The sequence below is a fragment of the Pomacea canaliculata genome, linkage group LG7, assembly GCF_003073045.1.
Source record: "Pomacea canaliculata isolate SZHN2017 linkage group LG7, ASM307304v1, whole genome shotgun sequence".
Lineage (NCBI taxonomy): Eukaryota > Metazoa > Mollusca > Gastropoda > Architaenioglossa > Ampullariidae > Pomacea > Pomacea canaliculata.
The window spans coordinates 16,193,276-16,220,669 of record NC_037596.1 but is presented as its reverse complement, the minus strand read 5'-3'; the positions used below and the strand labels follow the sequence as shown (position 1 = coordinate 16,220,669).

The 27,394-nt window shown below is 39.2% G+C and overlaps 3 protein-coding genes across 4 annotated transcripts in view; 1 reads left to right on the top strand and 2 right to left on the bottom strand.

Annotated features, from left to right (window-relative positions):
- Nucleotides 1–186: 186 nt before the first annotated feature.
- Nucleotides 187–22,563, top strand: LOC112567974 (fibroblast growth factor receptor 2-like). Its single transcript, XM_025244930.1, has 16 exons — nt 187–280; nt 508–840; nt 1,812–1,934; nt 2,513–2,627; nt 3,404–3,600; nt 3,823–3,963; nt 4,748–4,879; nt 11,123–11,256; nt 12,181–12,237; nt 12,650–12,815; nt 13,259–13,369; nt 13,570–13,814; nt 14,156–14,278; nt 15,648–15,759; nt 16,703–16,799; nt 16,921–22,563. Exons 2-16 carry the CDS (start codon nt 666–668, stop codon nt 17,222–17,224), a joined length of 2,232 nt encoding a protein of 743 aa, XP_025100715.1. The 5' UTR covers nt 187–280; nt 508–665; the 3' UTR covers nt 17,225–22,563.
- Nucleotides 7,999–10,584, bottom strand: LOC112567975. Its single transcript, XM_025244931.1, has 2 exons — nt 10,285–10,584; nt 7,999–8,479 (listed from the first exon to the last, which is right to left on the bottom strand). Exons 1-2 carry the CDS (start codon nt 10,309–10,311, stop codon nt 8,015–8,017), a joined length of 492 nt encoding a protein of 163 aa, XP_025100716.1. The 5' UTR covers nt 10,312–10,584; the 3' UTR covers nt 7,999–8,014.
- The window catches only part of LOC112567973 (ubiquitin carboxyl-terminal hydrolase 25-like), a 28,203-nt gene continuing 19,254 nt past the window's right edge, over nt 18,446–27,394 (bottom strand). For both annotated transcript variants that reach the window (XM_025244929.1, XM_025244927.1), the window contains 2 exons: nt 26,428–26,614; nt 18,446–25,259 (listed from right to left, as the gene is read on the bottom strand). In XM_025244929.1, coding sequence (XP_025100714.1) covers nt 25,075–25,259; nt 26,428–26,614 — 372 coding nt within the window. In that variant the 3' untranslated portion in view covers nt 18,446–25,074. The remainder of the gene's footprint in view (nt 25,260–26,427; nt 26,615–27,394) is intronic.

Genomic DNA, 27,394 nt, shown 5'->3' with positions numbered 1-27,394 from the left:
TTACAGAAAAGATGACTGGCTTCTAATGGAGCTGTTGTCCTGCTCATCACACACACGCACACAAGCACGCACACATATTAGCAATTCAATCGCTATAAATCCAGGGTCAAAGGTCACGGATGTTTCTCAGATCTCGATGGGAAGTCAACGGCAGCAAACGAGTTGGATCCAAGATGGATTCCCAAAGCATCCAATGCTACCGAGGCGGGGGACTTACGCATGCGTGACTGATTACCGAGTGGAACAGTCGTCTCCCAGAGCGTCACGGTTGAAGTTTACTGTGAGTGGAAACAATTTTGTTGTGAGTAGGGGTATAGAGGTAGCAACAACAGGTGAATCATCTTCGCCACTACAATTATCATGACGAAAACGATAAATAAAATGTAGATAAACACATGAACTTCTAAGCAAACGCACAAACACTAGCACACATCTATATACAGACAGGCAAACTCACAAACGATGTGCTGTCGCCGCCGATAATCGTCTGACGCAATGATGTAACAGATCTCCTTCAGGACAACCGCCAGCCCATCGTCTTCCAGCTCAACTCCTCCGTCGACAACGTGACGTTGAACTGCTCCCCCGAGCACGCGCCCGGCCTGCCCCCCAGGGTCACCTTCGCTTGGTACAACCTTACAGAAGACCCTGAAACCCTATATGGGATGATGGCCACCAACTCCTGCACAAACCTCTTCCCGCTTCAGAGATGGGACAAGGACGAACCACATACTATGCAGTCGACACCTTTGAATAACGGAGGAATGACTTCGACAACCGGCTTGGATTCTGTGTCTTTCAGGAAACCCTGCGACAATAGGTCTTATGCAGATGTGTTGGGTAAGCCACAGTGATACTGTTTTGAGTAAGCCACAGTGATACTGTTTTGAGTAAGCCACAGTGATACTGTTTTGGATAAGCTACAGTGATATTGTTTTGGATAAGCAATAATTTTACTGCTTGGGGTAAATCACAGTAACACTGTTTTGCAAAAAAAGGGACTGACCTACAATTCTATTGTTTGTTGTTACTGCGGCTGCTCACATATATAACAAGATTTAAAGGTCTACTACAGTGGTAAACTTTGTGTCTATTGACTAGGGGGAGCTCAGCACAGCATGATAATGCCATGAATACCCCTTCCCCACTGCTGTTTTAGAGATAAAGGTCTCCAAACATGACCATGAATAGAAAGAGGTCAACAATACAGATACCAGAATTGCACATAAATAAGCTTATGTTGTAAGGCTTCAGCCAATGGGAGGACCAGGAGCCTAGAGCCATTTGTTAAGCATCTACAAGGCCAAACGTGATGTTCTGTCACGAATTTGACCCCCGGTCTGTGCATGAACTCTTATCTCAAATACAAATACACCACATTTTCATTATTCCTTTTCAGAAAAAAATTGTTGTTGTTACTCAAACTTTAACTGTTGCCGCCATGTCTTCCTTGTTGCGAAGCAGTATCAAGACCTTCGGCACATTGGTTTATGTTATTTTGCCATAGGGTTAGTAGTAAAACAACACGCGCAGGGTCTGGCCACAGCTTTATAAATACGTAGACAAAAAGATAGCTCTTAATTTTCTCATGTTATCCCTTCTTACCTTCGCTCCCTAACTTCGGACCTGGAGGACTCACACGCGCAACTGAACAACTAATCCTTTTGTTATCTTGATGGGAAATTCGAGAAATTAACAAAATCTTAGAAAACATTTACATTTAGTAATAATGATTGTAAAAAATGGGTTAGGAGAAGGTGGGGCATAAATCCCAGACATGAAATGAAGTATTTTTTTTCTTGCCTCGACAGGTCGTCTTCACCTATTTGGACTTGCAGGACATATGAAAAACCACACCTATGCATGTATGCTGACGTTGCCCGGATGTAATCTGTGGCGAGTGCACAGAATTTCTCCTGTTTCTGTTCCTTTAGGTAAATATTCAACAGCATCTACTGATGATTTGATCGACGTGTTGGATTATTGCTTTATTCTGCTCCGGTCCAATGACTGACGATCTGTCTCATTGACCTCTTGGTCTATGAATATTATCTGGCAGAACAACGAACTGACATTTCCACCAACTTTACAGAGCCGCAGGAATTGTGTCTGTCTTGTGTTTTTGTTTGTAATGCACGGAAAGCCTGACTTTGGCTGGCATACCGCGCTATAAAATCTCACATTATTATTATTATTCTTATTAGAATTCAGAGTCTAATCCACTTTTCCCTCCTTCTCTGCCTTTCATGTATCTTTATGTGTGTGACTGTGCGTTCGTTCGTTGCCTCTATATACAAAAATGGAATAAACACACTCGTGCGTTCATGCATGCAATGCAATGTGCTTACTTGTTTGTGCATGTGTAAGCCACACACATGCTGATGTTGTCATTGCCATTAATATTTGTTTTTCTTTCTTTTCCTATTTATATATTTACTCTTTTTGTTTCTCTCTTTTATAATCTCTTTTTTTTATTCTTCTTTTTCTTATCATTCGTCTTACCAACTTGCAGATGTGAGTGCGGACGGCATGACGAGTGCTGTCAGACTGGTGTACTCAAGTGAGACACAGACTGTGACAACAGTCGCTGGCACCTCCTTCGAACTAGAATGCGTGTGCCTCAACATGTAAGAACTCTTCTGTTTTCAAGTCTTTTTTTTTAATTTTTTTTTTATACAGATATCTTCGTTCTTACTTTCTGTCTTTTCTTTCATAGTAGTCATCAAGGCCTTTTTTTAAGCATCGGGATATCGTATCGACACGACATGTCTTGATGGTTTTTATCGCTTTATGAAGATTTGTTGTTGCTCTAGTCACCTGTAACAAGTGGTGTTTTACATAAAATTTTGTATCAGATATGATTTTTAAAAAATGTACGCATGCATATGTGGAGGCGATGCAAAAGTGAGTGACAGAAATGGGATAAGAGAAAGAGGCGAAGAAATATAGGTAGACTGAAAAAACAGAGAGGAAAGAGAGAAAGAGAGCAACTGCCCAATCAGGTGGCATGATATACCTGCAAGTAAAATGCAAGTAATTAATCCTAAATTGAACAGAGTGGTTGAGTTTGCATTTGGAACACCCAAACGATTCTAAACTGCAATGGTCGATCGTCTGTGAATTATAATGTACAAGCATTGGTAAATTATAATGCACAAATATATGCATGCTACAAGGCACAAAGATCTGTAAACAATATTGCACAAACATCTTGTAAATTGTAATGTATCGCACAACCATATGTAAACTGTAATCCTCAGAGAGCTGTCATATCTAACGCACAAACATTTAAAATGTACAAGAATCCGTAAACTGTAACACACAGTCATTTGTGAAGTGTGATGCACAAAGATGTGTAAGCTGTTATGTACTATGGTGACTGGTACAGTCGTTCTACCTACAGCACCACTTCCTGTGGAAGAGCGTTCAGCGCCAGTCAGACCAACACTTCTTGGTCCGTCATCCCGTCAACAGGTGCTTCGCAAAGCTTCAAAGACCCTTTCAGTCAACATGTGATCTTTTCAAACCTAACTGTAAACAACTTCAGTGTCCGCTGCGACTGTAATAACACTTCAAAGAACTATAGTGTCACCGTGGAAGGTAGGTGTGGCCATCAACTCACAAAATCGCTCTGAAATTGTTCATGTATTATGTGGAGTGCTGGTTAGCATCTGGGCTGTGGAAGTTGAATTCTTTGGATTGTCTAATGTTCCCCGTCATCATCATCATCATCGTCATCATCTAAGAACAAGTTGCATCACATCTTCCCTTTTTTTTCCTCTCCTTGACGTCATCACCCTATGTTTATCTTTTCTTTGCCAGAAAAGTTGTCCTGGAAAAACAAGAATGGTTCGGATATTGAAATACAGAAATGTGAAAACGTGACACTGTCGTGTGAGACCTACCCAAGCCCGGGGTACGTGGAGTGGTTTGTGGACGCAGAGCTCGATTTGAATTCCTCAGGTACTTGTCGTTTTTCGCCGCGTCTCCTTCGTTTTTCTCGTCTTCCTTCTCCTTCGTCTTTTTCGTCACTACAATTACAGCTAGTTCCATTACAGTACTGTCACAGGCAATGGACCATAAAACTTACTGATTAGAGTCTATCACAAAACAATTTTTTCAGATGACTTAGCTGTGCACAATATAAGAGATATTTTTTTTCCAAAATGACAGATAACCTGCCTCCGCTTTAGAGACACAAGCCCACAAAGAAGTCAAATACCCTGACATTAAGAGTACACCTGGATAATGTTGCGTTGTCAAAGCTACAGTCAGTGGTGAAACTTTGACCATAATGCTAATTAGGTGATTCCAAGGACATTAACAAAAAATAATGGGTTGGCCTTTCATACGTGATGATGTTTGTGAGCTTGTATCTCGATACCGCAGGAACCATTCATCACTCAGAATCTGGGAAATAATGTGTTGCACTGAGTACATCTCAGTGATTTAAAACAAGTTTATCCCTCTTAGTAGTTCCTTGTCTCTCCCAAAACCAGCTACTCAAAAATAAAAGTTTTTCTGATATTTTAGTATTAATATTAAAATTTACAGTGTGATGTTTGTGTCTGTCAAACGGTTTGACTTTAACATTAACCAGTCTCTAAGCCTGAACATATTTCATCGCCTAATTCTCACATCCAGGAAATTTCAGACCAAACAGGAAAAAGGTTATTTGAAAATACAACTCACTTTATGTTGTAAAAACTCTCAGAGAAGCAGCTTTATTATTCATCTCTGTCTCCAGATACAAACAATCTGACTGTCGACTGTACTGACAAGCCCCACAAAGCAGTTCAGTGCTTTGCGTACTCACCTTCTAGAAGCCAGTGCATCAACCTCACGTGGTTTCTCTCGCAGAGCAACGAACCCGGCAATGGTAAGATGACCCTAAATCCCACCATAATATTTTAATTCGAATTTTTCTCCTCTCTTCCATACACCTGTATTGATCTTAAAGACAAAGCCTCTTACCACGAACTTGTATTACTCGACTACTGGCAGACGATTTTTTTTTTCTAAAACAAGGCATGAGACTACAAAGCTTCCGGTTGAGTCACATTCTTTGTTTAGGCTCGCCGAGACTAACAGCGGAGAACTTCGCGTTGGTCTCGGCAGACAGACAGCAATCCACATATACACGTCCGTGCTCTTATCGTGCTTGCGAATGAATGTTTACTTGCGATGTTAAGGCCTATTCTCACGTGGCAATGTTCTTGAAAAAAGAAAAAACTTGCATACAAGGCAGCTTAGCATTATCGTCCTATTGTCACGTAGCAAGGCCACACAAGTGTCTTGATAGCGGTCCGGTGGCGCAACGGTTAGCGCTGTTAGCGCCTGTCACCAATACAGTGAAGGTTGGCTGCCCTGAGTTCATTTCTCGTCTCGGGCACGCTGATCTTTCTCTGCACGTGGCATCTGTTTACAGGGCTGGCTGCTTGCCGTAATATAGCCTTAGTTACTGGCACGGGGCAAAACACCAATTCCCCCCCCCCCCCCACACACACACACACAAGTGTTTGCGAACTGACGTCATCCGCACAGTGCATTGTGGGAAGTTAACAATATGGCAGGCAACATCGAAGACGATATACTAGCTTTTCGAAGATAAGATAAGATAAGATAAGATAATACTTTATTAATCCCTAGAGGTAAGGTGACCAGACGTTTCGGGGGCGAAAGCGGGACATGTGCCGATGATGGTGTCGTCACCGTCAAAAAACGCCGAAAAAAGTGATTTTTAAAGACAACCGGGACATTTGATAAACTTTCCAGAAAGCCAGAAAGCGGGACATTGGGCGTTCCGCCCGATATTCAGGCGGGACACGAGGTCAAAAGCGGGACTGTCCCGCCAAATGCGGGATGTCTGGTCACCTTACTAGAGGGCAATTCAGTTGCAGCTCGATTATATATATTAAACCCACAGGCATTCGTGTTGCAGTCATTCATACCAGCTCGATTAAAGTCATACATGGTTGCATGCACATCACATTCATAATCCATTCAAAAGTCTGACGGCTGAAGCAACAAAAGACAGCCGCAGTCGGTTTGTCCTGCATGCAGGCATACTATATCGGCGACCTGATGGGAGCTGGACAAGTTCACCCGACAGAGCATGCCTGTTATCACGAAGGATGGCAGACACTTTCAGTAGAGTCCTCCTGTTATACAGATCCTGAAGAGAACTCTGGGTGGATCCAACGACTTTGGAGCAGGTGGATACCACACGATGTAGGCTGCTCTTGTCCTTGACCGATAAACTATTATAGAAACAGATGAACGAGAAGGACAGCACGCTCTATATGTGATCTGTAAAAAAGCTGAAGAAATTGGGGGGAGACAGAGAAAGACCTCAGCTTCCGTAGGAGGAAGAGGAGTTGTTGAGCCTTCTTCACGACAGATTGAGTGTTGACATCCCAGCAAAGTCGCCTATCGAAGCAACTGTGGCGACTATAGTTATTTTACATGAAGAGGAGAGAGAGAAAAAGAAAGAAAAAAAGATGTGGGTGAGAGAGTGGGTAGCTCGAAGGAAACGATTAGGAGCATATTCGTGTCTGCTTAAAGAAATATCGTCGGAAGATTCACGGGAGTGCAGACGCTTTTTGCGAATGTCGTCTGCCACATTTTATGATCTGCTTCATTTAATCGAGCCTGCAATACGCCGACAAGACACGGTCATGAAACAGTGTATAAAAGCAGAAGAAAGACTGGCAGTGACCCTGCGTTACTTTGGTTCAGGTATGCATTTGTTGTTTTTTTTTTTTTTTGCTGCTTGGGTTGGTGACGAGAATGTTTAGTTAAAAGTTATGTACAGGAGGGTAGAAAGTGTGGAAAACTAAATGCTTATCTCAGATATAGCAGTAACAGTTCAAAGAGATGAAAATATAAGAGGAGAAAGGATAAGCTTAAAGGGGAAATGGTGGGGTGGCAAATATAGCAGTTGCTGTGAATATTCACATTTATTATACCACTTTAGTGCATTGTTTTTACAACTTGTCTTGGTGGTGGTGATCTTGATTGATCGATATAGGATTTTAATTTGGCAAAATGCTTCAGTGAATAAAATCATAAAGAAACAAAAGTGCAGAATTCATCACTATTGATTGTTTATAGTAGTTGCTATATAATTTGTTATTGCCAACTGTTCAGTTTTAACTGCCAGGATGTTATGTGGGATCACACTTTTGTGAATGCATAACAGAGGAACAGACAAGATCTGATTTTTTTTTCAGGCAATTCAATTGCAGACCTAGCTTTCCTTTTTCGGATTCCAGGAAACACAATCCACAAAATTGTGATGGATACATTTGCTGCATTGTACAGGATTCTTCTAGTGGATTTTTTAAAGGTACACTGCTGATAAAGCTTAGAAAATATGGATGTACATCATTAGGGTCGATGAATGATTGCGATGTTATTATATTGGAACCTCATTGTCAGTCACATTTGTTGATAAATGTGTAATCAAATCAAAACAGACTTTATTGTCTGTCGAGGAGGCCCAGGACAGAAATTTGTCTTCGTTCACAAGGGCAGACATACATACTCATACAGACATTTAACACACAGTTGGGAGTAAAAGTTATTAGGAGTAAAAAAGTGTAGATTGCACCAGTCCATCAAAGCAGTTTATGTTTATCCTAACAACAAACCTTGGGTGACGAAGGGCCTAAAAGCAGTGCTTAACAAAAAGAAACGTTTTTCATGGGTTCTGCCCACGACAGAAAATTGTTACATAGAGAGGTCCATGATGCTATCCGTTGGGTCAAGGTGAAGCACAAGTCCAAAATAGAGTCTCAGTTTGCTACAGGTAACATCCGAGTAGCTTGGCAAGGACTCTGTGTGTGTGTCTCTTTGACACAGACATCAGGCTAAGTAGACAATCAGTATTATATTATTCAATTCCAAGTTATCAGTAAATAAACACAAAAATGAGTTTCCATTATAAATGACTCATGCTGGTATGTTGCGGAACAATACATAATGGCTGAAGACAAGTTGGGATACTTGATGTTTATTTTTCTAATAAAGTGGTATTCTGTAATTTCACTCTAATCTCATGCATCATTATATGTACATCCAATTGCATTTGATCTCGAATGTCGTCAGGAAAGTTTTCCGTTGTACGAGCTACCATTTGATAAAACAACTCATTCGGGGTAGCCTGTCTTGGCTCCGCCATTGCTTTCTCCATGAACTTCTCCCTGGACGTATGCAGTTGTTCTAGAAGCTCCACAGCCCGTGAAGCTGGCTTGGTGGTGTCTAATTTCTCTACCTTCCTCTTCTTTCTTGCATAGTCTGGTGCCTTTGGTGGTGGTGTTTGCTCGTACACACTGGGTGAGGTTGGGGCAGCAGTTGCTTCAGCTGTTTCTCCTGAGCTGGCCCCCACAGAATTGAAGAGAACTCTCATAACTCCTGTCTCCTCTTTTGGAACAAGGAGTTCTTCTGAGGATTGCAAGGAGTTTGTCGATGCAAAACTCTGCAAAAATTAGATAAAATATTTATGAAATAAATTTCGATAAATCTTGTATATGCTTTGTACATGCAAATATGCTATAGATACATGTGCATGTATATTATATTTCTAAAATGGGATGTTTTGTTGTTGCAGGTTCCAAGTACTGAGGCAGAATGGCAACAAATTTCACAAGAATTTGCACAGCATGGAAACTGCCAAACTGCACTGAAGCCATAGATGGCAAGCACGTTGCCATTCGGCCCTCTGGAGGGTCAACACATTTCAATTGTTTACAATTCCACAGCATCATTTTTCTGGCAGTTGTAGATGTGAAATACAGATTTCTGTATTTTGAAGTGGGAGTAAATGGCAGGGCAGGTGATGCTGGTGTTTTTAGAGACAGTACACTAGCTGCTGCTTTTGAGAACACTCTCAATATTCCAATATTGTAGGGGATGATGCATTTCCCCTTAAATGATATCTGCTAAAACCATTCCCATTCAGAAGGGTCATTCAGAACCTGCAAAATGCTGAGGAGGAGATTATAAATTGTCAAGAGCTCAAAGAATTGTAGAAAACGTGTTTGGCATTCTGGTGGCACGCTTTGGTGCTCTACAGAAACCAGTGGCCCATAGCCCGGAACAACGATCACACTTGCATGTATAGAAACATAACTTCTTGCCATCTAAAGTAGACCAAGAGTTTGTTCCACTCTGTTTCATTGACAGGGAAGAAACTGAAACACAAAGTGTAATTGAGGGAGACTGGCATCAGAATGCACATCAGCTACAACCCATTAACCAGTCAACAGGTCTTTGACTGATGCCAGACTTGTGTGTGAGGAGGTAAAAAATTATGTGCATTAGGAAGGCACCATGCCATGGCAAAATCACATTGTATTTGGTGACTAACAGGTTGTGTGTGAGTGTAGTAAGCATGAGTGTGTGAGGTGTGATTAGTTTATTACTTATACCCTAAGCTGAGAGCATCCCAACGAAGGAAAAATTCTATTAATGATGTATGTTATTGTATGCATGTGTTTGTATGTGTATGCATATACAGAATTGTTTTTTACTTTTTACTGTGTGTATATATTATTTTGCAGTTACCTCTGATTATTTACTGTTTTTTTTGTAGTTTAACGTCTTCATTGCCCATCATTCTGTTTCTTCAGATGCATATGCATTAGTTTTTGCTTTACATTTGAGTAAGTATATGAACATGATGCTATGCTGTATAATCAGCATATTATGTACAGAAGGATAATGCAAAATTTAATGGAATATCAAAATAGGCTTCAAAGATTTGAAAGTGATAAATTTATAGTATTTAAATCAAAATATATTTAACTATTAAATGAATGATGTAGATGCATACTGCACCATTTTGTTATTTTTCTTTGTGCATGGTCGAGAAATAATAATGCATTCTTTTGAGATAACCATGTGTGTCTGATCTGTGATCTACATATTACAGTATCTTGATTATTTTTCACCTGTAACCATTTTTTAAAGCAGAACTTGTACATAGCAACTGAGCACGTTTCCAATGCTAAAATTACCCATTGGGACTAATAAAGTTAGTCATTGTCAATCTGCTAAAAAATAATCAAATTACATACAACAGATATTGATAATAAGATATCTAAAAGCACTTAAAAAGTTGTACTGACACTTTCGTGTTTTAAAATAATGTGAAAACTTAACAACTAGAGCTGAAATATTGCAGCTTTGATAAAAATAATCTGAAAACACATGCTAAAGAACTATCACACTGAGGCTATACAAACGTTTGCATACAACTTCGAAGGAAATAAAGTGACTTACCAAAGAATTTGCTTGAGAACCTTTCATTGCAGAAGTAACGATAATCTAGCAAGAAAAACTGATGCTGTGGAAGATGCTTCTGATTACACTGATAACACTGGTCCACACAAAACGAGAGCGAAATGACAAAATCGAACACAGAGGCTGCTGTTTAAGGTCAACTCTGCTTGGTTCCGATGGCAAGGGCGATAATGAAAGATAACTCGCAAGGAAAGCACCATAAGATCTCATCATCATGAGAAAAGCACAATCACAAACATACAAGTGTAATATCGATTGTTGGATTTTCATAGTTTGACACACGAATCATTAAATGTAAAGGACAGATTTGAAGATGTGAAACAGGCAGTCATTTCCAATCAATTATTTAAACTAATCACGTGACAGCAGATCGGGATGCCAGTCTTTTCTTGGAACACTTTTGAGTATGTTCTATTTTTGTGGTGTCTCTTGTCTTCCTTATAAGTTATACTTACTTAATTATGCATACACCTGCGTGTGTGTGAGAGAGATACAGAAAGAAAAAACAGAAAGAAATAATAGGTAAAATATGCACTTACTTAATGCTTTCTAATACAGTATATGTCGCTGCGAATGTCAAATTATCTGGGAATATATGTGCATGTTCTTTCTGAATATCTATTTAGGTATGTGTATGTAATATTAATTCTCTCTCTCTTTATATCTATGGTATAATTGCATAGAGTACACGTGTGTGTTCACCTGTATGTGTATATATTTGACGCAGGTGCACTTTATTTTTTTGTCTTAATTGCGTCTGCATGCATAATATATATGTTTGTAGTTTGTTCAACTTGCTTCTGTCTTCCATCTACAGGTAATGGCCATGGATTGTTCATATTTATCGGTATTGGCTCCTTCACTGCTTTTCTCATCGTTGTATGCATCTTACTTAGGCGCCGTAGACTAAGGCGACTGCGACGAAAGAGGAACACTCACTCGACCTCAAGGGTATGCAACCGTGAAATCCTAAGTTACCGCCCTGAAAAAAAACAACCCATGTACATAGAGAGCATCGCCCAGTCCATCATGATATTCCCTTACATTAGAATAAATGGTACTAAAATTAGTCTCCTTTCACCGTGAAAGCACACATATCTATTTCAGACAATTTCTATGCTACTTCTACTGATAATGCTGTTGGGACCAATTCTTATATTTCTAATAATATAACTATGCAATCCGATTAACTTCTAATGCTTTGTAGACGAATATTACGATAACGACTGTAGTTACAACAACGACTAAGACAAGGAAAACTACTGCTACGACGTCGACAACTATGAAAAAAAGCTCCATGACGGAAATGGAGAGCTAAGGAGAGAAATGCAGCGAGAGGGAGAGGAGGTGGGCACCACCCTCCCCACACCGATAGCCCCAAGAAAAGTGTTGCCTTTAACATCTCACTCTTTCAAACGACATTTTAAAAAGTTTAGGAGATATCCTTTAGGTTTACCTCCTAGCGTGGGACATTTTGTGATATACCAGGCACACGAATGACGATAATGATGTCAGTGACACATAGAATATGACACTAATAACTCAAACTGCTTTATGTGTAGATTGTACACTTGTGTACTTACTTTAGAGGCAAGTCTATAAAAATCCTCTAACAAGTGGTGGGCTAGAGTCAGGGTACGTAAGGGAGACAAGTTTCTCAGACGGCGAGAGTGTAGTTTACTAACCGCTGACTCCTTTAGTTGAAAATGATTGCAATTGTTACCACGTTACCGCTGTTTGACATAAGGAAAAACTATTTTCTGTGAGAATCATTTTTTAATATCCTCTATCCCCAATTTTAAATGGATGTATAAAAGCCCCGTGCATTTTATGGATGATGAAATATTGTGTCTATTTTTTTTTATATATATGCAGGGGCCTGGAGTCAGCGAAGCAGATGGAAAAACTGTCAACGTCTCGGTCATCACCAGGGTAGTAACAGTGTCGTGCCCGTGTTGCGTGTCATGACAGCTATAATGTGCAGTGTCGTGATTAGACCCGACATATATACTTTAATTTCTAGCGATGGCAGTCAGTGTCTCTTTATTTTGATATTAGTAGCATTCGTTTCTAACATTTATCAGGGTTAGGGATTTTTAAAACACACACAAAGACGCACACGTGAGCAATACACACATATAGAAAGAGATAAAATGTAGAATTCAGCGTGGACGAATACTTTGAATAATCAAGTTATCACCGTCGTCATCCTCATTGTCTTCATCATCATCATCTATTGCTTCACTTTTACTACACTTTTTTCGCCTTGGCAGATTTCGCATTTTTGCATACTATGAGTGCTCATTCGTGAAAAAAAAAATTATTATTACTACTACTACTGCAGCCTCAGCGCTACACTAGCTTTCCCCTGGCTCAGAACCAGTTCTCAGTTCGCCTTCGAATCCATGAGGTTATCGGCGAAGGCAACTTTGGGCGAGTGTTCCGAGGCGAAGCCAAGGACATCGTGGTCAAGGGCAGCTGGACGGACGTGGCCATCAAGATGTGCAAAGGTTCCCTAGATTCCACCTTTCACTTGATTGATTTAAAGAAACAGAGGGTTGTATTGATAACAAGGCGGAGTATTTGGCTGAGGGAGGGGATGACACCATTTTTGTCTTGTGCTTTCTTGCCTTGTGGAAGCTAACTTAGGTACACGGTTTGTATATGGGAAAGGTCTGCTTATTACGGTGTCTGTGCTGGTTATCTCTGTGTGTGTGTGTGTGTGTGAGAAAGAGAGGAGAGAGAATATCCCCGTGGTGTTTGAATGTTCGAGGAGAGACAGGTTTGATACTGGCAGTGCTCTTTGGTCAGACTTGTAGAGACGGACAGATAGACAGACATGTACACATGAGTGCGTCTAGAGGGGTAGATAAAATTAGTTTTTTTTAAATCCAAAAGAAAACAAACAACAACAACAAACAACCCCGTTATAATATGAGTGACATTTTTGCAGAAGACGCCACCGATGCGCAACGTGAGGACCTGCTTAGGGAGATGGAGTTGCTAAGCAACATTCCCAGACACTCGAACATCGTCACCTTTCTCGGCTCCACCATCACCTCGGGTATCGCCCTTCTACTCTCTCTCTCACACGCACACACAGGCACTCACACGAAACAAATAAAAAAAAAGATTTTGGGAAATAGTATTTTGTACCGAGAACAACCCAGTCACTTGAACAGATAAAGAAATGCATAAATAAATAGAAAAAGAAAAAAGTCTAATGTGAGTCATTACATGTACGCGTGCTTCTTCCTTTTCTAGGAACGACCTTACTTATAGAAGAGTTCGTCAACGGTCCAAACTTGCTCCACTTCCTGCGGAAACATAGGCCAGACCAAAAAAAGCTCGGCCCTTCCAAGCCACTGAGCGATCGGCCTCTTTCAGCTGAAGACGCCATGAGGCCATCTGGGGAGGAAACTCCCAGCATATTTCTATTGTCTTGGGAAGAGTTAGCTTCCTTAGCATTGCAAGTAGCAAAAGGGATGGAGCACCTTGCTGCTTTCAAGGTAGCGCGGATTTGTTGTTGTTGTTTTGTTTTTTTTAAGTTTCCACGATTAGTTGATGTTGTTCCTAAATTAGCAACCTACTGTTTAGAATACTGCGAGATCATAATAACACCCAGGCTATAGATATACCTTTGCTGCCGATGACATGCTTACAAAAAAAAAAAAAAAAAAAAATTGTGTAACGCTGGTGACGAGGGTTAGGAGCATAAATAGAAGAGGTTTCGAGATAAATGTGAATAGATAGATGGTGGCAGATAAATTGGGTATATGCATACAGAAAGAATGGAATTGAGCATGAATGTGTATTGGATACAAAGAGAGGAAGACATTGTGTGCTGCAGATTGTTCACAGGGACTTGGCAGCCCGCAATGTTCTGGTGGATGAGAACCGCGTGTGCAAGATCTGCGACTTCGGACTGGCCAGATTCCTAACTGACGACAACGTCTATGAAAAGAAATCGAAGGTAAGTCGCGACCATTGACCCTAATGCTACCCGGAACCACATTTTATAAAAACATATTTCCATCAGCAGCTCTGTTCCGGTTCTTACACAGGTCAATGTCACCGACACTCTGTTAGTAAATAACTGTGGGCGTGACGCTAAAACTACATCTCTGCACACGGATGTAAGTTGACCGTCTGCATACTGCCATCTTGGCTCTTTGTGGGAAGTGGCAGGGCGTGACGTAAGCCTGTGTAGAAGAGAGCACTCGCCTAATTATCTTGAGCGCTCGTCTGGAAATTTTCTCCCCACCCAATCCCCGTTCGCCTCCTTGGTATCGCTTTATTTCCTGTGATGATTATTTTGAGTCATGCAGTTCTTCGATTATGTGTCTGAATACCGCTTCCCTTGTCCGTCCCCAACCCCATACGACGAGTCAGGCCTAGTCGAACCGACCGCAGCAAACAAGCGTAACTTCGATCTTGATGAGACAGAAATTTAAAAGTTTATCAGGGAGCAATTTTCGGCTCTTAAATGTCTTTTAGAGCCCAGCATTAAGATAGTATTATCAAAATCTGTGTAAATACTTTCCTTCCATTCTAGAGATGTACGTATGTCTACAATCATCAGCATACAGTCAAATTCGTGATCTCACAAATGTCCATGGACACGCCTAATTCTTCTTCTTATTCCTTTTCACCCATCAGAGGAGTATGGGGCCGCAAAGTGCTTTGTTGCATTTGCACAGTTTTCTGTAGCATGTTTGTTTTACAGGGTGGGGTTGCTAGCCCCACGCCCAACCATCCTTCATCCGGGCTCGGGACCATCAGGTTACCTCGGGGGGTTTCCAGGCGGAGTTAGGGACATGCCTATTTAACTTATGGTAAAAGCTCTTGACTTTGTTGTATCCTTGACAATGCAAACGTATCCATATACAATGTTGACCTCATTCTGTGAGAGGTTATATTTATGGGAATCTTGAGAACGGAAAGTGTGGGTTAGGGGTCAGGGATATTCACCCACATTTTGGAAGATGGTGTCTTGCGCTGGGCTTTACTCGGACATTAGGAAACATTTCATCGCACTAGACCTTTCAGCAGCAGACACAAATCTTCCCCTGCTACTGTTAGAAATTAACAGATGTTTATGGTGGGTAGCTGTCACCATGTCTTCGCTTCATCCGGCCAAACTATTCCGTTCAAATGTATTCATCCTATGTGATAACTTGATTGGTGAAACGACCAGGATGCTTGCTGGTATAGCGACCCTCAACAATAAAAAACAAAGACCCAGAAACTTGCACTTTGACATTTTGTTTTCTTCTAAACAACCGTTAGTACGGGTCTTAATGACTGATCTTGCATTATTGATGTTTGTTTCTCTAACTCAGAGTGCTCTCCCCATACGTTGGATGGCCCCGGAGGCACTGAAGCATAACACATACACTACTAAGTCTGACGTGTGGTCCTACGGAGTTGTGGTCTGGGAGATCATCACTCTTGGTAAATGTCATAATCATTAAAATTATCGAGTTTTTAAATTATAATTACACGTATACCACGTGTGTGTGTATATATATATACTGAGAGAAACACTTTACCCCTACTCCTCGGGCACAGCGATATGTATTGAGAACATATATTGTTGTGCACCACAAAAAAATGTATATTTATTTGTAGTATACAAAGAAAAATATGTCACAGCAATAAAGGTAATTTATATAGCACTACATCCTAGTCAAGCGCAGGCATCCAGGATGACAGCGATTTACTATATTTCTACATTGTAATCCGCATCACTGATTTAATTGTAGCTTTTGTTTCCTGGGGTGTTTCTCCACCAAACGTTTAATTTATCGAATTTACACCACAAACAATCTTAAAATTAATCTCCAAACTTCTAAAATAGAGGTGAATTTGATAAGTAAATTGTGAAAGAATACTTTTAAGAATTTTACACATCTCATTGTTTCAACTGCTCAGACCAATGCTTGTTGTAAAATAGCTTTGATCTGTCAGAAGTTCTTGTAAAACACTGTACATGGCAGATAGCCTTTCCCTGATAAAACTTCTTTCCGGAAAAGTGTAAAACTCCAACTCCCTTCATCGCAAAACAGAGATAACCTTTGACAAAGAATCTGGTTCGGATAAGAGGACAGCTGACATGAAGACGCCATGATTACAAATTTCGACATGACCTTGTATTAATGGACTGCTTGCAGACGAGTTCTGTTAACTACTAGAACGAGGCTCTACAGCAGACAGCTTCCGGTTTACCCACTTTTCAGTTTAACCAGAGAGCGTAGATATACACGCTCTCTGGTTTAACTACTAGAACGAGGCCCTATAAGGAACTGTAAGGAAAGTGCCGGCATGAATTTTATGTAGTGACAAGTGTTGGAGTGTACAAGAAGTGCTAATATTAGTCGGTATTTTTCACGAACAGGCGCGTGCCCATGGCCCAAGCTAGCGGTCCATGAAGTGATCGCCCGCGTCATGAACCAGGACCTGCTCCCCAAACCTGACCATTGCAGTGATGACATGTAAGTACCGCTTGTCTCCAGCTAGTTGATACGATTCCACTGCATATGCCACTAGAACTATTTGAAGAGGATGGAGGTTTACTGCATATTCTAGAGCTGTCTTTTTTTTTTTTTTCTTCAGCTATAGCATCATGCAAGGATGCTGGGAGAACGATCCAGTCAATCGGCTCACGTTTTCAAGAATCCGAGCGAGATGGGAATCCATGCTGGAACAAAATGGAGATTACCTGCAGCTCGATCACATCGACTACGAGATGTACTCGGCACTCGAACCTTCCTCCGGGACGTCAACGCTCGAGCAGGGGTCTGATGACTCAGTCGGGTTAGCTGACGTCATCAGGAAGCTGCAGAAAGGGGAAATGGTGAGCGGCGTTGAGAACCTGGCTATGGAAGACGATGCCATATCTTTGAAAGTGATATTTTAGTCATAACCTGTAAATAAAATGGCCCAGGAAAAGACGAAATGTAGCAAAGTCACAGAAATCCTCACAGGAAATTAACGTAGCAAATTATCGAAACCATACCGCGCTGGTAATCTGAGGTGAAGTTTACTGAAAATATCATACTTTTGAGTTATTAATGCGTGCAATATTTTATCAGTGGACACAGCCTGGGATTAACTTTTAAGCACATAGACATTGTACTCCAGTCCTGCAGTCAGTCATGTTTAACAAATAATTTTAGATGACAAATTATGTACGTATATATTTTGAACATCAATGATCACAAATTGAAAATGTGAGTTTGAGTTTAAGCATGCTGAAATGTAATTATGAAATGGTAAACATAAGTCATTCGCTAAACCACGGTGGCTAAACCGGAAGCTTTGTAACAACTAGCCTCGTTCTAGTAGATGACTGAAAAAAATCGTCTGCAAGCAGTCCACGGATATTAGTTCGTAGTCCATCTATATAAATCCGTGGTGACATCAAGAAAATACTGGGAAGATATTGAATAATCTTGACAATCTGAAGAAATGTTATCACATGAAACTGCAAGAGGGTGATCATCACTTCAGTAACGTTTATTCAATGCAGCTCAAGATGAGAAGAGTGATGCACGGCGGAATGGAATCCAGCCAACAGATCGAAACAGTTCACACTTGAATTAACCCTACAGTCAGTCCTGTTGTGATGTTACATAACATGTCCAACAATGATTCGCTTTAGAATCTTGAGCTTTAAAATGCCCTTTCAGACAGGAAGGATTGCTAAAATGTATCACGTGATGAAATAGATACATTTCATTACAATGTAAATATTTTTTAAGTGTATATTCTCTATTTTATCAGAAACCCAACCGTTTTGATTGTTCAGTACAAAAAGTTGACATGCTAATGACATTTCATGCATATCACATTAAAGACACTTTAATGAAATATTTCATGTACCCCACATCAAGGATTATTTTTTAAATAAAAAGCATCATTCCTGTACTGTAATTTACTGTTGGATTGGTTGTCCCTGCTGGCCCATTCAATCTGAATATGTTAATTAGCTGTACAAAGTAAAAGACGGAAAAACGAAGGGTTCGCCCGGTAGCACAGTGGTAATCACTACTTAAGTGAGGATAGTACTGTCCTGGGCTTACATCTCGTCTCGAGACCACACACCCTTCACTCACACAAATATCTCCTACGCGAGTCGAACGTTTAAACCAATATAATTTATTCAATGTTTTTCACATCTCTGTATGAACTGTATACAGAGAAAGACAGTATCACAGGCAAAAACACGCAGCACAGTATCCAGGCCCATAGTTGAAGGTATAAATACAACTTCAGTAACAGTCTTCTAGGCGAGAGCAAGACTGTGACCGCTGGGTACCACCCATACGTCACCTAAGGTGAAAGTTGATTGGGGGACAATCTGCTGCTTTAGTATGTACAAAACCATATCAACACACTAGGACACGTATCCTAAACTATGCATCTCAAGAATGCCAAAGTTTGAAAATGGTTAAAAACAAATTTGTTAACATCAAACTTTCAAAGCTATGATAAATCGTAGACCAACAATACCTCCCCACTTTCTTATTCTCGTGAACATATTCCTGGACAGTGATGATTATGATACAAAATCCCCCAAATAAATTTCATTTTCTGGAAATATCTTTAAGTACTTTTTAATCCAGATATAAAGATGGACTTCTCCCCACTCCAAAGAGAAGGCAGTAGATTTTTCTTTTTTTAAAAACTCCCAAGGACTTGTTTATGAAAACATTTTCCTAATCCTGCCTCTACCAGATGAATGCACGATCACAGCCCTAAAGCTTCATTAATTGCAGGACAGACTACTTTTGGAATGCACGATTTTTTCCATGCAGGATGATAAAGACAATGATAGTGGTGATGGTACAATGGCCTTGCTCTGGCCTACAAGACATTCAGCACTTGAAACAAAATTTTTTCTAGCACACTAGCAAATGCCAACAAAGTATGCAGTTTTGTAACTAAATCTCTTACAGCTTTCTACTACTCTAGGAATTTCTCTTTCACTTCCAAAACCTTTGGTCTTAAAATCTCAGCAATACCAAAACATGAAACTTGCAAACATGACATAATAATGCATGTACCATTTTCATAACTGCTGATATGCATCTGAAGTCAGTGGTTTCTGGGGTGGGTGGGAAATGCATAAGTATACAGATAACTACACCAACCACACCTAATACCATTTGCTTTAAATTCCTAACAGTCACAGTCACTTTGCCTGCTTCAATTCACTCATATAAAGGCACTGAATGAAAGGCAGCAAGCAACCAACATACATTTCTCACTCTTGTGTGCACAATACTTTCCTCTAATTTAAACCGTTGAGCTTTTTCACTACAGCCCAGTTCAGCTGAAAATGCAACATAAATAACAGCATGAACTTTCCTTAAAAAACAAAATAAAAACAACAGAAACTTGTACATGTTAATGCAAGTTTAACACATGGAAGCAGTCCAGGTGTGCAGAACATTTCAGCACCTTTACCTAAGCCTGAGAACCTCCGTGGGGAGGAGATGGTGGAGGAGACTATGAGAAAAACAAACAACAAACACAAAAAATTCTGAACATAATATCATTTATGACCATTTCCAGCACTTTCACATACTTCCATTGTCTTCAAACCAGCACAAGTCAGACAACTGCACTGTGTCAACGCATAAATGTGTGTGCAAGAGAGAGATTCAACATGTTAAAAAAAAAATTATCCTTTCAGCAAGCCCAATCTACACCAGCTCTGTCCCTGTGCTCTGACAAGTTCAGTTAGATAAAAGAGGATAATCTAGAAACATCAAGAGAAAAGAAAAACTTACTTTTGAGGTGTTAGCTTCGAATAAATTTAATTCTAAAAGTACATCAAATTAGAATTTGTGCCACATGTTGTTTGACAACAAGCCAGTTAACATGAAGAAAACAACATGCATATTTTTTTCAAGCTACTAATGCCCTTGGACAAGAGAAATTTATACATTTTTAACCACTTCTGTTTTGAAAGACAGGGGGAAGAAAAAATGGTCATTACACACATAAAGGGGCTGGAGAAAGGAAAAAGTGAAGGGATGAATACTGCAAAGTTAGATCTACAAGTGTGGCTTCTGTCTCAAGTGTATGTGCTATGAGAAACAAGAGTTTTACTTTGAAATCCTTTGCAGTACTTTTCAGAAAAACTTCCAATTTTTCATTTACAATATTGGAAAGAATGGCCACTTTTTGCCTTCACAACAAGAATGGAAAAGTATAAAATTAAGAAATCTACCAAAGAAGCCTTTTTTCATGCAGTTACTGAGCTAAAGTCTGCATATGCAGAGCGTTGTGTAATGAGATTCTGCACAACCAATGAATGACAAAAGTACTTTAACAAGTTTAGAGCAGACAATGAGGGTTTCCTGTGGAGTAACCCATTTGCTTGGTATTAGCAGTCTGGGCGAGTGGTTCAAAACTAACCATGTTATTTTTGTTGTTAAAAATCACTATTTTTTTCTAACGATTACTTCTTAAAGTCACAAACCTGTCGTTAATCAGATATTCAACAAAATTCAAAGCAGTATGAATTCCTTTTTTTAAAAAAAGAAATGACACAAAAATATAATTTAGAGGCATATAAAAAGGTACATGAAAAGTATGCTCATAGTGTACTTACACCATGTGTCTATGCCAAAAAAGTCACTAAATTCTGTCAGTGAGCAAACAAAAATAAATATTCACTTATACTATTGAGCTTAAAAAAAAAAAATCCACTTTTATACTTGCTTTTTGAGGAAAATACATAAAAATGTTTCCTTCACAAAGTTTATGATGATCTAGTAATCAATGCACAAATACTCACTCCTTCAGGTATATTTTTTTAAAAGGTGGGAGATTATTAAATTGAATAAACACTATATTTAGAATAGTAAGCTAACAATTAAAGATTAATCCTGCTAACGCCCTGAACTGTAAAATTACAGAATGCTATTCCTTTGCACTCATTCTGCCCAAGCATCAGGAAATAATTTTTCTTCTTAAACGACTAAAAGCACACAGTCTCCAGGTTAACGAACACCTCTTTACGTGACAATCACTGAGCGGAGCACAGGATTTACAAAACAAGATGACTATTTCACATCAATAGCATTGGTGACATTTGTGCTGACACATTTCCTCCACCAAAACATCCCCGTTCTTGCTGAAAATTAGTTTACATTTTGCTTACAACTCACTGTATCCCAGAAAATATGTATAGTCGACTGCAGGGTTAAAACCTTTGAAAAAAGAATGCAAAAGAATTATAAGAAACAACTTGGAACATCAATGTCAATCATTCAAGCAGCTACCAACGCTTATGCTATTTTGTCTGCTTAGAGTTTTAGGTAACATGCATCCACACATACATCTGTTCTGCAGTTGTGAAACTATACACTATGTACATTAATGCCAAACAGGCGTTTTGAGACAGCTGTAGACAGCAATGGACAGCCAAACTTTGGCGTCCTTGCTAAGCAGCATCACTCCCATGTGCTCTACATGCACCTGCAAGAGTCCAAAGCAAGAAAGAGTTCTCTTCATCTGGTCTGTGTGGATGGGAACATTAAGCTGGATAAAACTGCTTTTACAGCTTGCCAGGATTTGTCTTCAGCTAATATGGCTGTTCAGTCTATAATATTTAAGTCAAATGAGTGATATATGGGTTTAATGGCAAGTGACAGATATTATGTCTAACATAAAGGTCTCTAGAATAGCAGAAGCAGTTACTTGTGCATGATGACAGTAACAAATTGATTTGTATCAAGCAAGATACACATGCAGATCAAAGGTCCTTCTGGTTGCCCCTTTGTTAAATGTTTGGAGATAAGAAAACAGAGGAAGAAATAAGCAGGACAGTCTACACAAGCTTGTCACATGAGTAACACTTAAAGGCACAGAGATAGTCTGTGTTTCTCAGCCCTCTCCAAAAGTTTAATGTACCCATCTCAAGGGGAGCACTTTTCCCATTTACTTCTTTACATTACTTGCACTTACCTGCCATGTTCCGGTTATACATTGTGTTAGTGAACACAAAATCATGCACTTTCCCTTTCCTTTCATCACTCGATACATATGCATGCCTCTAAGCATGCACACAGTCTTGAAGAATACAGTCTCTGAATTCACTGCAGTGGAACCTAACTACTCTTTATTCCCATTTAAAAAACACTGCATCTTTGAATGGATGCTGGAATTCTGGAATACACCCACAGTCCCCCAGATAAATCTGAACATATAAAGTTGCCAAACTACTAACAAAGAAAAAAAAAAACCCCACAAACAAAAACCCAGTCTCCAGAGACATACTGTCTACTCCTTGAACCAGAATAATAGCTGACTACGACTACAGTATTTGTCCTGCCATTTACCTCTAGTGTAATCTCCAGACCTACAGTCCTTGACTACAGGGCACTGTAGAAAAAATGCCAAGCTATAGAGTACATGGAAATGGGATGGTTAAACCTTAGAGGGAACCACACAGTACCTGCCCCCTGCACTCTCAGACAGACACAAGCAACTGAGTACAAGTAACACAAGCTGACTGAGAAAAACTATGAGGCAGTTAAATGAATAAAATTGGAAAAGATGCCATTGTGGCAAGCCAGATGTCCTGACATAAGAAAACGTGAGATAAGTGGTACCTTGCGGATGACCCTTGTTTGAACTGGATTTCAACTGTTATGATAGGGCTTTTAAAGGTTAAGATGAGACATGTGCTGAAACAGTAGCTGTTTACTCCTTACTAAAACTACTTTACTTAGGCACTAAGCACAAAATCAGTGTTTTCCGAGACAATTCAGTCAGTAAATTCATTATGCACAAAACAAGTACAGCTTATAATATTTAGTGTTTTTAACATGTTCAGCTGCTAAAAATTTTACACTTCTTCAATAAAGATCCAGGTTGTCAACAGCTAAAGGTCCATGTTGACTAAAAATTTCTAAATGTCTAGCAACAGATTTAAAGTGAATTCCTGGTACTATTTTCAATAGTTCAAATGCTTGCTAAATCTACCACAAACAAAAGAACAGGCTACATAAGACTCAATGCATTCAGTAATCAGATGTTTAGGAAACTTAATGACACTAGTCCTGTCTTCTAATGAAAAGCTGGCGAGTAAGATATAATAAGCAGGCCAATCACTGATATAAGCAAGCAAGAAGGAATAGTTTTCTTTCACAGGATGATGCACAAGTCAAATTTCCAACAATGATTATTACAAAAAATGTTTATGCTTTTTACCCAGGATTATGGATGAATAAAAAAACAGTTGTGCATACAAAAGCACTACTGCCAAATTATATAACAATTTGCTGTGTGGGAGGCCTGAAATAAAAAATAAATACATTTTTTTGGGGTCAATTTTCCTCCTGTTATCATGAAGCAAAAATAATAAAAAAGAAATTACTATTTACTAAAAACCTGTTTTCAGATCAAGAGACTGCAAGCCCACTACTTTCAATATACCAGCACTGAGAAGAGTTCTGATATTAATACATCATCGTTTTGGGCTTGCCAAATTAATTTCTTTTTACTGTAGGTACTCTTGAATTCATGAAACAGTTAAGATGAATATTTGTTTACACATAAGTAAAAAGGTTTTTTTCCAACATAAAAGCTTGAATCTACCTTTACCATGACTGGCATCAATCCAACATTAAGTACAGAGTTTTCTTTATACCATGAGGGTTGTACTAGCGTAGATTCTACAGCTTATGGTAGTCAATTGATACCATTCAGAATAAAAAAATTCTAATAGGAACAGGTAGTACTGCTGCAATATTTTAGGCCCTGTACTTGGTCTCTAAACGAAAAGTTGCCTGCTAATGTGCTCTTTTCCTTAAGATTTAAAATATCAAAGAAAGAAGAGGTGATAAAAATAAGGAAACTAAAGAAAATCAGCAAAAAAAAAAAAAAAAAAAAAAAAAAAAAAAAATAAAATGGGAAATCCCCAACAAGACACCTAACATCCAGTCCTGAAAGAGTCATTTTTAAGACTAAGGAGTTACAGAAAAATGAAATCGAGAAACAATGAAGATAATGGATAAGTTGGGTCAGGAAATAGTGAGCGAAAGGGGGAAAACACAGAAAAGCAGTGGGAGAGGTTATGACTTTTCTTTTTATTTACACTGTCATGCATCTTTCCAGAAGCATCCGAGTATTGCTCCAAATGTTACAGCTGGGGAACACAAATCTGGCAAGCACTTCCTGCTGCACCTTGCCAGCCACAGACAAAAATGCACTAATCACCATGAATTTTGCCCTGGGAATATGGCGTCACCTGGGAGGAACACCAGGTTAAAACATGGGTTGTATACACTGTCGTCGTAGAACTTCTCTCTTGCGACTCCTTCAGCTGCTATACAGTCCGTCTCTTAAGGGTATACCCTTTGTTTTGGACACATGCTTGCCCAGATTCTTTCCAGGGGGACCATGACCTTTCTCAATGAAGTGAGGGTCAGTACAAGCATTTTTGTGGTGAGCATTAAGCATGCAGCACAAGAGAAGCCTCTTGAAATAATGGTTGCACAAGAATCTTCACCCTTTCTTTGATATAACCTAAATGTTACTGCAACTTTTAACATCCTTTAAAAAAAATATAAACAAGTTTCTGACACTGGGGGCTTCATATAATTTTCTTCTTTGAGATTTCAGTCTTTTAAATACCCACCTGGGTTAATGTTTAGCTTTCATTGGAAAATTTTGACAAACAATTCCATTTAACTTCTTGCTGGAAATGTACACTTGCTACACTTGCAAACTCTTCAATAAAGGATGCCCCTAGCTGGGCGTCAGGGCCTTCTCGATATCCCCAGCATCAAAGGCCTTGTTTATGACATCACAGTACTGTTTGTACAAGTCCATCATGCTGTTCAGGCGAACGCTCTGTGGTCTCTCTAGCTTTATTTCAGACCAGTTTTCAAACATTTTTGTTAGGAAGTCCTGCAGTTTTTCGACCTTTGGTTCTGCAATGAGAAAAGCATGATTAGTTGTTTGCTGCCACGCTTGTTCATTGTGCATTACTTTCTTTCAATGACAATCACCAAGAAAAATTGTTTTGCCAATGAGAATATGGAAACTTAAGCTCTGAGGTAGTTTGAGAACCTTTGCACTGAAGAAGCCTTAAAGTAGCACTCCTTTCCTTAACTTCAATCCCAACTGCATTTTATGACAAAAAAAAGTATTTAGATTTATTGCTTAAAAATTATGTATGATATACCACATTACCTGGCATCCTCCTTAGGAGGTTCACATGTATGAGAAGGTGTAGGTGTGTATGTTGAATGTCTTGTACGGGTATGTATGTCTGCCCATTATGTTGGTGTGTATATATATATAATCATAACATATATATTATTATGTTTGCGTATGTGGTTGGGTTTGTGAGGAAAAGAACAATTTCTGTCTTGGACTTCCGCGGATGGGCAATAAAGTTTGATTTGATTTGAAAGTGTCTCACTAAAAATGGTAATTTCGAAGAATAGCGCAAGAAAAGAAGTTTATACCTTAACTCGTTGATTTACCCTGTTTAATTATTTTGCAATGTTTCTGAGGTTGGGGTAGGGGCGGTGAGGAGCAAGGCTGGAATCCCAACAGGTAACCATAGTTATGATCTTATTATGTCACTCAATTATTGATTTTAGATGAAAATTAATTACTAATGTCAAGTGCATGTTTCTTTTTCAACAGGAAATAGATTCAAAGGATAATAGACTCTACAAAAAAGATTGACAGCATTTTTGAATGCAATGTTTCTTTTTATGTGTAATAAATCCTTCTTCAGTAAAAAAATTTCAAATCCTGCCATCAATGAAACCAGGATGGTTCTTCACTAGTCTTCTATATGCAAGTGCACTCCCACACCATGCCCAAGAAGTCTGGTAAATTATCACATAATGCCCAAGTAAAGAAAATCTAACATTAACAGTAGGTGCTGGCTGACAACCCCACATTACAAACACATTCTGCATCATTCTACCTATATTTCCATGTACATTTTGTACAAGCAATTTATGCCACACACTTTATCTCTTTCTCCACATTAGAAACCTGCATCCTTTATTCTCTTAAAAAATAAAAAAAGTGCTGCTCATAGCAAATTGTATTAAGTGACAAAGGCTGCCAGATACTTACGGCTCAGCTCCTTTTCAAGAAAGGCACACCACTTTCCACGAAGTTCTTCAAGAGCCTTCATATCCAAGTCCAGGCCTGACTGTGACAGGAAGGCTAAAGATGGCAAAATCTGGTTACACATCAAGGTCAAGGCATCTGACACGTCTGCATCCATCTCAAACTGCTGCATGGCTTCTTCGTTGACATGCTGGCAATGAAAGAAAAAGTATAAGACCCAGGACAGATGTCACACAAAACCACTTAAGCCTGTCTTTGTTACAAAGACATGATCAATGATTTTTCTGACAGAAGGAGTCCTTTGCACCTGCTACTTTCTGCATGACTATACCCATGTTCAAAAGATTCCCTTCCTAGCTGCAAAGACTACATTTATATTTGGCTTATTGTTCTTCATTTCTCAAAGCCACAGCCAAAATGTTTTATATTTTTCATCTGCAAACCACAATTTGTTAAAGTAAATCTGGTTCGTCGACAATGTGAAGGATGGCAATGCCAGTGCTAAAGGCGACAGTCAAATTATTCTGCAGCCATGTGTCAATTTCTGGCTCATGTAAAATTGAGCAAGCACATTAATCTAAAAAAGAAAAATTGAATGCTTCAAAAATTTAGCATAAACAATTTTCAGCAAATATTTTTGACTTTTTCCTGACTTTCCTCTGATTATTAATAAATTTTTTTAAATACTTACTTTTCCATGGACTGGAAATCATTTTTCAAAATATACTGACTTTTCAAGTTTTCCCAGACCAATCAGACCCTGTCTGTAGCAAATTTATTGTCTAAACTTTTCTATCCCACCTTTTCATTTGGAATTTATTTTCATGAACTTAACCAGGAATTAAGCAATGTTTTTAAATATGTACGATACATTTGTTCGTTTTCAGGTCTATTTTCTACAGCAAAAGGAGTATTTTTTGTGCAAATTTGTACTAATTATGCTCACGTGTGTTGTAGCTTTGAATAAAAT